The 12444-nt window shown below is 39.6% G+C and overlaps 2 protein-coding genes across 7 annotated transcripts in view; both read left to right on the top strand.

Annotated features, from left to right (window-relative positions):
* The window catches only part of DNM3 (dynamin 3), a 570520-nt gene extending 562943 nt beyond the window's left edge, over positions 1–7577 (top strand). Inside the window, exon 22 of the mRNA XM_086693434.1 lies at positions 7387–7577. Within this exon, the coding sequence (XP_086549560.1) occupies positions 7387–7423 (37 nt within the window). The 3' untranslated portion in view covers positions 7424–7577. The remainder of the gene's footprint in view (positions 1–7386) is intronic.
* Positions 7578–10246: 2669 nt separating this feature from the next.
* Positions 10247–12444, top strand: part of CE4H1orf105 (chromosome E4 C1orf105 homolog) — a 57734-nt gene continuing 55536 nt past the window's right edge. For 3 of the 6 annotated variants that reach the window (XM_086693443.1, XM_086693440.1, XM_086693446.1), the window contains exon 1: positions 10247–10681. In XM_086693443.1, coding sequence (XP_086549569.1) covers positions 10661–10681 — 21 coding nt within the window. In that variant the 5' untranslated portion in view covers positions 10247–10660. The remainder of the gene's footprint in view (positions 10682–12444) is intronic. The other 3 variants (XM_086693444.1, XM_086693445.1, XM_086693449.1) reach the window with 3 other exon arrangements.

Below are 12444 nucleotides of genomic sequence, written 5' to 3'. Positions count from 1 at the left end.
GTTTTTCCAAGTTTCTTTCCACTGATCTTATATAGTCATAAACAATGGCATTTGTCGCCTTTGGCTTTTGCTCCCAGATTATAATCCTACCGTTTCACTGTCCCAATTGTCTCTCTTTGTAGGCACATTTTTGTTCTTTTACTTGTGAGTTATTTCTAACAGAGCCCAGTTTCCCTTGGAATTTCAGAAGTCATGTTGGAGAATACTTTCAGTTTGCTGCAGTACTGTGTCATACAATTAGTATGAATACCATGTCCCCAAGGTTTGCATCCTGCTAAAAGGAGATGTCAGTGTGAATGAAGTCAGAAGCTCTAAGAGGTGGGGAGAGTACACTGATACCAGGCCTTAAGGTGGGAATGTAGCCTAATGAGCTGAGAGTTTTCCGTAGCACCCCTCATCTTTTGTGTAGCTTCCTCCTAACTGATTGCTCTGATGTTGTCTACACAGTAGATGCCTAGCATAATCAGATAAAACATAACAGTATTTTTAGGATTTGGAAAAATAAACTGTGTATGTTTGTTTGATAGGTATATCACTTCTTGTCACACGCTAAACCTTGCATGCTTATTGACTCATTGGAATAACCGTTTACTCAATTGTGGACAGACTATTGAAATAGTATTGATTTAGGACAGATATATTGCATTTCCAGAAGTCGTCTACCAAGATTACTCTTCTGAATATTAATCTTAGCTGTCATGTATAACACAGAAGAGCAAGTAGGGTCTGTTATTAGCAAATTGCCTACCTGTTCAGATACAAACTTGTTCTATTCCAAAACATTCTAAGGAAACCAGTTCCTGTGATATAACTGTACGCCTTCTAAACTTAGAATTGAAAAGTAGTCATGTAGATTAATTTTATGACTTTTTAGTATAGACTGTAGCCACAATTCTCAAATATGAAATGGGACCTAATACCAGTATGTGATAAATGTTGATGTTTTCTGTGTACAAACGTATTTTCTATGCATGTGTCTCTGTGTGTACAGTATATACATGGTAGGTTCATTTCTGTAAGTACATGTGTCTTGTGCCCCTTTGGGTAGGTAGGTTTAAGGGCACTTGTTAAAATGCCACAAGCATGTGTGTGATTGTTTGTGCATTGTGTATATATGCTATGTATGGGTGTAAATATGTGTACACGTGCTTGGTGTGTGTGGGTATGAATATATTTTTTAAACTGTGTTAATACAAGAGCTCGCTTTGGAGGGTCTGCTGTAATATGTGATGGCAGTGGTTCATATAACTGTGATAACATACATGAGGTCTACAAAAGTTTTTCCAGGAGAGGCACAAAGCTCAGAATTACTGTGATAACACGGTAGAGTAATATCCACAGACATTTGGACCTAAGTCCACAGCACTGCTATCTAAGAAGAAATTACTTTTGCCAAATGTAGTGTAAGATCTGGAAACCCACTTTTAAGGTATGATTGGAATTATAAATTATTCTTGGATTGCTGAGCTGAACCTTAAAAAAAGCTAAATTGGTCTACACAGTCATTTTTTTCTCTATAGTAAATGTCAAAAAATAAAGTGGAGGGACAGCAATATAATAAAAATAATGGACTTTTCTGAGTAAATTTTCTAGAAATGCAGGGAAGAAGTTAATACTTCAGAGATAGGTCATCCACCCCCTCTTTCAGGTAAACATTTCTCATTTGGTAAACGAGATAAGTATTTGAAATTGACAGTAATGTCCTTACCACTGAAAATAAAGCCTAAATAGTAGGTCTCTGAACTGAGGAACCCAGTGAAAGGAGATAATATATGAGACTCAAGCCTAGTGTTTTAAATCATTCCACCAAGAGGACTGCTTCCTGTGAGCTCAGAGTTTAATGTGAATAAAACTAGATGATTGTAGAGAAACGATAATTAGTTTGCTAGATCACTCATTCCTTTCTTAAAAGCTCAAATATGTCTTCTAGATGATCTTAAGTCATCCTGTCTAGTTGGTATGCTTAAAATTGCGTGGTGCTCTGTATCGTGAAACTTGAAGAATATTTTGAAACATACGTAGTATATGCTTTGCTATCTGTATATATGTGTAAGAATGCGCGTATGTGTGAGAGCAAGAGAGAGGGAACTCAAACAAGAGTCTCCTGTTTGTCGTAAGACCTGTTCATACTGGTATACTGGTGAGACTTCTCACCTCTCTGGTCTGGAGTTTCACACATGGTTCAGCTCAAGGCATTCATTTTTTTTTTTTTTTTTTAATTTTTACCCTTGAATTCCTTAAACTTTGCTCATTGTGTAATGTTTTAAAAATTATGGTAAAAATTACTTGTCAACCTCTTGCATTGTCTGCTGCCTGTTTGATAAAAAAAATTATTATTCTTGTCCAGAAATTTCACCATTACTTGATGTATGTTTAATTTCCTATGTATAGCCTTTGTTTTGCTTGTCTGTTTCTTTTCTCTCCCTCTTCTGAATCAAATTCCTTTTTTGCTTTTTTATTAAGAAGCAGTGTATAGAAGCAAAATCTTAACCTTCTCTACTGATTCTTTAATTAATTTGAGCCAGAATACTTTCCACTGTCTTCTTGGCACTTTCAGGATTTCTTAATGCTGATATATGGATGGACTCTGTGAATGGAATTTTTGAAGCAAGTTTCTCAAGCCTGTATCATTCTTGAAGGTCACATGTACCTGTTGTGAAAATGTGAAGCTGTTATTTCTGAACCTGAAATAAATGATAACATTTGAAGGACTCCCCCCTTCCTCATTCTTATATAATATATTTGAGTCATATCCATGCAAATCAGTAAAATGTGAGGCTTCTAAATACTTATAACCCTTTTGATCAAATTGGCCCAAAATTAACAAAATGGAGAATAGCATTTGGCATTACTGTCAGTAATTTGGGGAAGGACAAGATTTTTAAAGAGAGCAAATTGGACAAATCAAAGGCAGGAGAGTAGGAGACATTTTATTTCTGATTCAAAGTCAGTGTTGAACTAGGTTAAAAAGGACACAAGGCTTTGACAGTTGGAGGATGCAATGTGACCGTTGACAAGAGGCACCATCTTATTTTGCTAATCAAAAGGAAATGTTCATGAAAAACACTGGGAAGCAGAAGGAAAGAAAATATTCTGCCCAAATGTTAGATCCACAGAAGGCATTTCTTACAAGAAAAAAAATGAGCTCTTGATTCAACAGTTGGCCTCCATTGTTTATTCATTGGGCATTGAGAGGAGAAGTTACCCCTTAAGTTTCCCTAATATTAAGAAAATGGAATAGGAGAGTACTAGACAGTAGTAACTAAACTCATCCTCATCTTCAGTTTCCAGGGCATAGAGACTCTTTGTTACAGAGTTTTGATGATATGTCCTGTATCAACGTACATAGTCCCAGATTGAACCATCCGCCCAAAAACAGAAGACAAGAAGGGAATGGGAGAAGAGGAATGTTGGTTTATTTCCTCTCTGTGTTCAGGATACATTCATTGTGAAAAGATGAATTGCAAAAGCTGTTGTATTAATTCATGCTTTCCTGTTGTAATTTCTTTTTCATATCTATACATCTTGCATGAATGGAGACATTAGTGCCTTCAAAGGAAACTCCTTACTGGAAAAGAGAGGATGAGAATCATGCTGTACACTCGTGGGGTGTGTGTGTGTGTGTGTGTTATTGCATGATTCTTTATTCCGAATCATTTCCAGCTGGAAATTATCAAAACCAAAGGACCTGATTTGGCAAACTACTTATTTGGTAACTATTTGGCAAATTACCATTTGTAGTCTTAAAATAGCCCAGGCACAGGGGCGCCTGGGTGGCTCAGTCAGTTAAGTGTCTGACTTTGGTTCAGATCGTGGTCTCACAATTCATGGGATCAAGCCCCATGTCAGGCTCTGTGCTGACAGCTCAGAGCCTGAAGTCTGCTTCTGATTCTGTGTCTCCCTCTCTCTTTGTCCCTCCCCTGCTCCTGCTCTGTCTCTCTCTGTCCCTCAAAGGTGAATAAATGTTAAAAAAAATTTTTTTTAAATAGCTCTGGCATCAGTATAAATAACTCCTCAGTTTTCAAGATTGTTTTTCTGCTTATTAGCAGAATCTTTAAATTTCATACTGAGAAACCTATCTGGTTTTTGGGTTGGATGGATCTCATACCCTACTTCCTAGTACTTCAACACATACCTGGCATTGCCACTTTTAAGACCGTTTGTTGATGTTCTTTGACACTGTGGCAGCCTAATAATTAGGGTACATACAAGAGATGTTGACTAAAACTACAGTCTTAATTCAGAGCTTCCCAAAGTTCATTCCATGGGATTTTAGTAGGCATTACACAAACACAAGGGTTTCTTGGTTACATATACTTGGGAAATGATGATTAAAAATTAAATGTTTCTTTACTAAGATTTTACAGAAGCTTTAGTATCAGATTGCATTGTGAATCTCTAAGAGTGTCAGTGTCTACAGGTTTCTCAGGCTCATCTGACCATCAATGCTTTGTTCATAAAGCACCTCACAGGACTAGTGTTGTGAGGACTGTTTCAGGGGCTTTAGGTGAGAGAGAAAAGGCACCGAGTGAGATTAGTCCAGTACAGACTGTCACTAACACAAAGTCAGGTGGCAAAATCAAATGTAAGAGCACCCAGAGTTCCCAACCCATGACCACCTTTCTGGACTTGGTCAGAGCAGTATACTGGACCCAAAGAGGAAGGTCCCATCAGACCAGGAGGCATGAAAGCAGATTGGAGACATACATGGAACAAGTCTTGGTAAGCCTGTGGAGGACTCAGCTAACTTTCCATATGAGCTTTTTTTTCTCTTTCACTCTCCAAAAAAGAGCTCCTTTAAATTAATTACATTACCCCATTATATTCTTATAAAGGAATGGATCCAGGTTGATTTAAAATTAAAGATTAAAGAAAAATAGGAATGGCTGTCCTTCTTGACTTTCCTGTCTTACTTTCCCAAGGCTTCAGACTCACCCACTGATCTCAGATATGAGGTTTATCTAAATGACAGGCAAAGAAAGCAAGCAGAGAATGTTTGGTGAGATTGTAACAGAAATGAAAAAGGTCATTAAGACCTTCCCAGGAACCCCGCCAGAGGAATGTCACCCTAGGAAAGGATTGTAGCATTGAGGTAGGTAGATCCAAGAGGATGTGGGTAATTAATTCATCACTCTTATTGATAATTGAGTCTTTCATATATGAATTATGCCCATGTTTCATATATACTTTCCTGCCTCCTTACCCTCCTGTTCCTTCAATTCTTTGAAGTTATTTTTCAGAAAACGTAAAGTATAACCTGAGACTACAATCTCAGGCAGATTTGCTTGTATGGTGACAAGTGGCATGTTGACCTTTAAAATTTGTTAGCTACGCAGTATTTCAGCTCCGTGTTCCAATTCAGTATTCCAACTTCCATGTCAGAAGCAGCAGCAGTATGAGGTACTATGTTTAAAGCTCTTCATATAAAAAGCCCAAATATGTTCAGCGCTTGCCTTCAGGCACTTCAGCATTGTGTAAGTAATATAGACGATTCTGGAAAGGTAGTGAAAACCCAAACCGCCACGATCCGTGATAGAAGTCACTGAGCCACCGCATGGTGTCATCATTGACAGTGCTTTTTTGGCAATGAGAGGGAAGTTGGTCCTGGAAAGTAACGAGGAAAAGAAAGGAGCTGCCTGAGGGAATAAATGTCACTCTGATGTTGCAAGCCAACATCCTAGCTGTCAGGTGAAATATATTCCAAGACATAGAGTTTCTGATCCTGTTTCTGGATTAGAACACCAAACGAGCTCAAACAGGAAAGTGCTTTGGCATATGTTAACAGAATGGCTCTTGGGCACTATGGACTTGCTGTTCAGGTTAATGGCTCACCTCCCCACCCTGCTGAGGTAATTAAAGTGTTCTAAAGCCCCTTCAGAACTCAAAAATAGTTTCTGTTTGCTGGGCGGGTGATAAATCTCATTGAGCCTGACAGGAATTTAATTACACTTTCTTCATGAAAACACCAGGGATACCCATTACCTGGATCTCTAAAGCTAAAGGCTTGCAGACCCCCCGCAGTTGAAAGGTTACCAAAAACAAGTTCTTCATCATTTAAATGGATGAGAGGCCTCCTTAGCGTAGCCCGATTAAATTGGACCAAAGAAAAATTGGTCTCAGACTTCAGGGAAGGTAAGATTTTTTACCACTGCTCAGAAATAGAACAGTTTTGCTCCATTAACATCTCGTAGGAGATGAAAAAGAAGTTTTTGTTTTTGTTTTTTGTAGAATTCATTGCTCCACTCACTGAAGTCTTATGAGAGTAAGAGGGAAGTGTGCGTGTTGTCCGACACCTGGATGAATAGCCAGAGAGAAGTCCCACAGCGGGTAGGGTACGGAGCTCACCTCACAGGTCCATGACTTGCCGGAATGTTGAGTTCATTACCAATTTGGTTAGAAAGAGGAAATTAAAGTACAGATTTCTGCTGGAAACCAGTGGGAAAGTTTCATTTGGCCTGCTGTTTTCCTACTTACAGGGCTGTTCAATGCAACGTAGAGTTTACTTTCTAGCAGCAAATCATCCAGAGAGGCTGATGTCAAAATGAAGCACAACTCTGGATCCTTATTTCACAACCGCAGGCCTGACAAGATGCAAGTCAGGCTAGGGATATGGAAAAAGATCTGGCAAACTCCATCTCATTTACCCTGGACCCAGTTCAGAATAAATCAGAACTTCAGTTGTATACAACTCTGCGACGGAATCCCAGGGTCCCATGGACCAGGACTAGCCTTTTAATTTCCCTTCGCCTGGAAAGGCTATCATACCAGGATATTCACCGGGAGCAGATTCTTATTTACAAGTTCAACCCGACATTTTCTGCATTATGATTACATGGCTCATTTGATCTTGTGACTCCTTCTAATTTCCCTCATCTTAAAAATTTTTTTTTTTTTTTTTTTTTTTTTTTTTACCTATCGTATTTCTATACCAACTCTGCTCTCCCTATGGAGATTTTATAACATTTACCGAAATCTTTGGAAGGAACCAAATGTCACAAAATCAGGGCTCAGAAACAAAATACTTAAGGTTATAAAGGTATTTTGCTCTGGTACTATTTCCAGTTCTCCTGAATATGATTGCATGGGTTTATCATCCCATGGTACAAAATCATAAGATTTGGGGGTGGGCTCAAATGGTTCATACCTAGCACAATGTCAAAAGCCAGGAAAAGTCCTGGGAACCGCGAACTTTGCCGTGTGGTGTTTTCTCATTTCCCCTGCACGTCTGCATGTTTTTTGTCTGACTTGAATTTGACTTTTGTGGGATAATTTTGCATGCTCTTATTTGGATTTCTTTTTAATTTAAACATTGTTTTCTTCCTCTGCATCTGTTTGTTGTTGTTGTTATTGTTGTTATTTTGTTTTGTTTTGTTTTGTTTTCACTAGGCGACCCCCTCCTGCCGTTCCAGGACGACCATCCTAACCCCCATGATTCATCTCCTTTTGTTTCCAACAACATATCTATCTGTGGTATTTAAAAGCCTTTCATTTGCACTACATGTCATATGTACATAAAAACTTTTATTTTTGATCCATGTCTATAATAAAAACAAAGCTTATTCTATATAAAAATGAAATGTGTTCTGTTTCATTTTCTAAAGAAGACCCAGATGAAAATAATTTTCAACTAAAACCAGGTAAGGTGAAAATATGTAGTTTGATCTTGTAAGGAACTTAAACTGAAAAATACTTATGTTTAAGTTCTTAAAGCATGGTTATTTAAGATGCTATTTGGTGGAGAATAATTATCTTCAATTGAAATGTCTGTCCAATGAAAGCATGAAAAGATAGACACAAGTGTTGGCAAGGATGTGGAGAAGAAGGAACCCTTGTGCACTGTTGATGGGAATGCAAACTGGTGCAGCCACTGTGGAAAAAGTAATGGAGGTTCCTTAAAAGGCTAAACATAGAACTGCCCTATGACCCGGTGATTGCACTACTGAATATCTACCTAAAGAATATGAAAACACTAATTTGAAAAGATATATGCACCCCTGTTTATCGTAGCAGTATTTACAATAGCCAAACTATGGAAGCAGCCCAAGTGTCCGTTAACAGATAAAGAAATATGGTATATACATACATACTATGGAATATTACTCAGCCATAGCAAAGAAGGACATCTTGCCATTTGCGACAACATGGATGGACCTAGAGGGTATGATGCTAAGTGAAATAAGTCAGTCAGAGGAAGACAAATACCATATGATTTCACTCATGTGGAATTTAAGAAACACAACAAATGGACAAAGAAAAAAGACAAACCAAGAAACCAACTCTTAACTCTAAAGAGCAAACTGGTGGTTACCAGAGGGGAGGTGGGCAGGCGGTGGGTGAAATATGGGATGGGGATTGAGGAACGCACTTGTGATGAGCAACCGAGTAAGGTAGAGAATTGTTGAATCACTATATTGTACATCTGAAATTAATACAACACTGTATGCTAACTATACTGTATTTTTTTTTAAGTGCGAAAAAATGAAGTAAAACTTCTAGAAATCTAGAAAAGACACAGAAGACATAATTGCAACCTGCCTCCAGGTATCTCATTAATAATTGTTATTCACCAAAACATTTTTTCCTGTTTTTATTATTTTTTCTAAACACTCTTTGTAGGAGATAAATTATGTAAGATCATGGAAAATTTTATAGGTCTGAAGCACAAAAACCTCAAACATTCTAGTCAGCAAATTCAGGGAAAAAATATATTATTCAGAATAAAAGTGCAAGGAAATGTTGCCACCTTGAGAAGAAAGATTTTTTAATGTGTCAGTAAAGTACTGGAAGAATGGAATCTGTATGAGTTTGGAGGAACAGAACTTTTTTTATATATTAATCCTCAAATAGTGATTCCAACACTGAAATTTTAAGCTACATTAAAAAAAAATTATCCAAATAAAGTGTTTGTTATTAAGGTAATACATCTGCCAAATTTGTGATCTCAGATTTTAAAAAAAGATTTAAGATTTAATTCAGAATTTTCTCTTTGAAGATTTATATGATCTAAATTACAATTTACAACTATCTCCTACTAGGTGAGAACACTTCTGTAGATGTCTCACTTTACCATATTAAGACAGAAAAATGCAGGATAGGAAAGTAAAAAATTGTTCGTCAGGAATGGGGGTTTCCGTGTACTTTGTGTCTGACCTAGGCAGGCCCCAGCGAGGACAGGCAAAGTAGATGTGGACAGGACCCTCCAATTAGAAAATGGAGACCCCTCACTCACAGTGCTCTCCCTCTGGACCGTGAAAATCTTTTATAAGCACGATGCTCTCCACTCAAAAATGCAAAACTAGTTTCTGTGATTAAAATTGCACAAAGCACATTCCATCAATTTTTACTGATACGTCAGGTCCAGTGACTGTGAGTTAGAAGCACTGGCAACTAAGAAACTTCAAAGGCCCCCACGCAGGGAATCAACTGAGGCTCAAGTATTCCTGGGGGTGACTGGGTTGCTGCAGAATGAAGCACAGTGTGCAGCCCTTGGCCTTGCCTCCACTCCAGCCTCCACCTCCAGCCCAGCTATTTGAGTTTTTAAATAATATTGGCCAGCATCCCCATCCCAACAGTGACAATATTCCCTGATTATTTCATATCACCTCAAACAAACAAAAAAGAGGTTGGCAACGGGAAGGTTTTTCACCAATTCATCTTTTTTAGGTTATTTGGTACTTTTCCACTTTGTCCTAAACATGATCTTACTTTTATGTACAGTGTTACACAGTTTAGATGTTTAAAGCTTAAGTTGACCTGATGAACAATGAGAAAGGAAAACCCAAATTATAGAATAAAATGATTCCCTAGGAATCTTGCACAGTCTCAACAAAAGTGCAGTCCCTTCCTCACATTGAACAGGCAAGAAAAAAGGGGGTGAGTGGAGGGTAGGGCTGGGGGCAGAAGCAGCCTGCAGTCACATTAAACCGTGGTAAGGTTTGTTCATATTTATTTACTATCCTTAGTGTTTCTGTGTTTCATGATGTACCCTTCCCCAACTCTCCCTGCCCCCACCGCCACCCTCAATATTTGATAGGGTTTAAAAAGTACTGCGTTCTTCAGAGTTGAACATAACTCGGGATCATCATGAGAAAACGTTTTACCTTTTACAAACATACCATCTCTTAAATGTTCTCGTCCCAATATTTATGTGTCAAACATTCCTTGGATTCATAATAGTGTCCTATTAAGTGGTCTGGGAGCACCCAGCGAAGTAACAGGATAAAAGTAACAGGACAAAAAGCTGGGAGCACCCAGCGAAGTAACTTACAAAATAGCAGTAAGCTATTACTGCATGGTGCTATGACAGGAGAAAATGTGAGTCATTTTCCCAGGGAGAACTGTTACTGACTTCAGTGCTGAAGAAGCCACTTAGGTTCTAGAACCAAAATTATCCAGTGCATGCTAACATTCCAGAACATGGTGACTCTGACCTCTGACAAAGAAAGGAACAACAGAACTCCTTTCGGCCAATCAGGAACCAAAGTTTTCATTTCTAAGTGTTGGCTGAGGAGAGGCCAGTGGAATTGAAACTGAAGTAGTCCGTGCCCTTTGCCTTGGCTTCTGACAGAAAGGCTTTAGAATCAGAAGGCAGCACCCTTACTGGAAGCAGTGAGGGAGGTCCCCCCAGTCTCCAGCTAGAAGAATCCAGGACATCTGAGAGATGGAGAAAAGAGAACTAAAGGTAGGAAAAAATAAAACTTCCAATCCTTCCCTTGGGGAGTTTCACTGGTAAATAAATGCAGACCACATATACACAGAGGGGTATTTCACCAAATGGCCTTGACACTAGAAGCCAAAAGGAGATGAAATAACGTCTACTCTTCCTTTACAGACATGGATACTTTCGGTGGGCTTGGAGCAGGATACATTTTGATCCTCTTTTAACGCAGAGTTTGAAAATTGTTGTAACATCTGTTTCATAACTCGGCATGAAGTAGGATTAAAAAAAAATAAAACCCTCAACTGATACTGGGGTCTCTCATCCAGCTCCATGAGATTCTGAAGTAAACCTTTACAACTGAGAATCCGTTTTAAAAACATGAACCTCACCCACTGGAAAATAAAGATTGCTGAAAAAAGAAAAAAAATAATAACTTCTGTATCCCTTTATAATACTACAGCATCTCAGTCTGCATAAATCAAATGGAGCTGGTGACACTTCACTACCAGATGCCCCCATTTACAGGACATGTTAGCCAGCATACTAGACCCACAGTTTTGGTTTATTATACTATAAGATACTATTGAAGTATTAGTATCTTATACTAATTAGATTAGATGGCTGGCTGCGGGATGAGCCGAGACTAATCTGCTACTCCCGTACTGTTTCTAATCAAATCGAATTTCACAGTACTTTATACCAGATCCCGATTTCTAGCCCCAGTCTACATTGTCAGTGAACCTCAGGAACAAGAGCCCTGGGCAGGCAGGGAGGAAACAAAGCCTTAGCAAACTCCCCGGGGCGTCAATGAGACTTAAGGATCCTCAAGACAGTAATGGGGAAGTCACTGATGTGGGTTTTCTCTCTCAAAACAGCTGCTAACAAAGTATATTTTTGAAGCTTCATATGACACTTGAAAAACCAGGCGTTCTGGCTCTTTGGGTCTGTATCTTCTCCCAGCTCCTATCTCTACTGCGGGTGCGTTTCAGAAGGCATCGCAGAGCAAGTCAGAGCCAAGGAGACAGCTCCTTCTGCCTGCCGCCTTTTTCTCTTTTAAAGACAAAAATACTCTCAGCTTGCATACACAAAAGCCGCCCCGGGCCTGAAGATCTGTTTATTTTGCAATTTACAAAGAGTGGGAGGCCCACAGTGTTCTCACTGAGCAGAGTCCAAATGTTGCTTGGGCTCCACACAAGGCCACAGGGCCGGCCCGGAGTGGGGACCGGGGAGCCCGCAGAGCTTGGGAAAGCAGAGGCAGCCACCGAGCCAGCTTTTTACGGGGACCCGAGGGACCACAGTTTCCGTCGACCTCGGCATTGGCAAAATCAATCCGTTCCATTGTCCCGGCAACATATGGTCAAGGGATTGTAGAGTGAGTCTGTGTAGGGCACAGGACCTCAGGCTGATCCTGGGTGTCATTTGAACCCAGGTGCCAATTGGTGCCACATGGTGGCAGGAAAAACCACTTGCCCGTGTGAGCCCCTTCCCCGGGCACTTTTGCCCCTGTGTCACCTGATGGGAGTGAGGGGCACCACGGTGGTCCCAGGCCCCTGGTGCTGAGCAGATGCCAGGCATTTGGGAAACAGATGCTTCCTAACTACCTCATCTCCGGGGGATCGCTCGTCAATCACAGTGATGTATCTAGGAAGGAAATGGTATTTTGGTTTGGTTGGTGATTGCTGTGGTCTCCCAAGGTAAACAAACCACCATTAATCACACCTGTGAGCTGGCAAAGACAAAAACACCGGCCAGAAGCATGAGCCTGGTGGAAGCTAGCTGCTCCT

Source organism: Puma concolor, chromosome E4 (genome assembly GCF_028749965.1).
Source record: "Puma concolor isolate L17-30 chromosome E4, mPumCon1.1.hap2, whole genome shotgun sequence".
Lineage (NCBI taxonomy): Eukaryota > Metazoa > Chordata > Mammalia > Carnivora > Felidae > Puma > Puma concolor.
The sequence above is the reverse complement of the archived record's forward strand: the minus strand, read 5'-3'. Positions and strand labels throughout refer to the sequence as shown.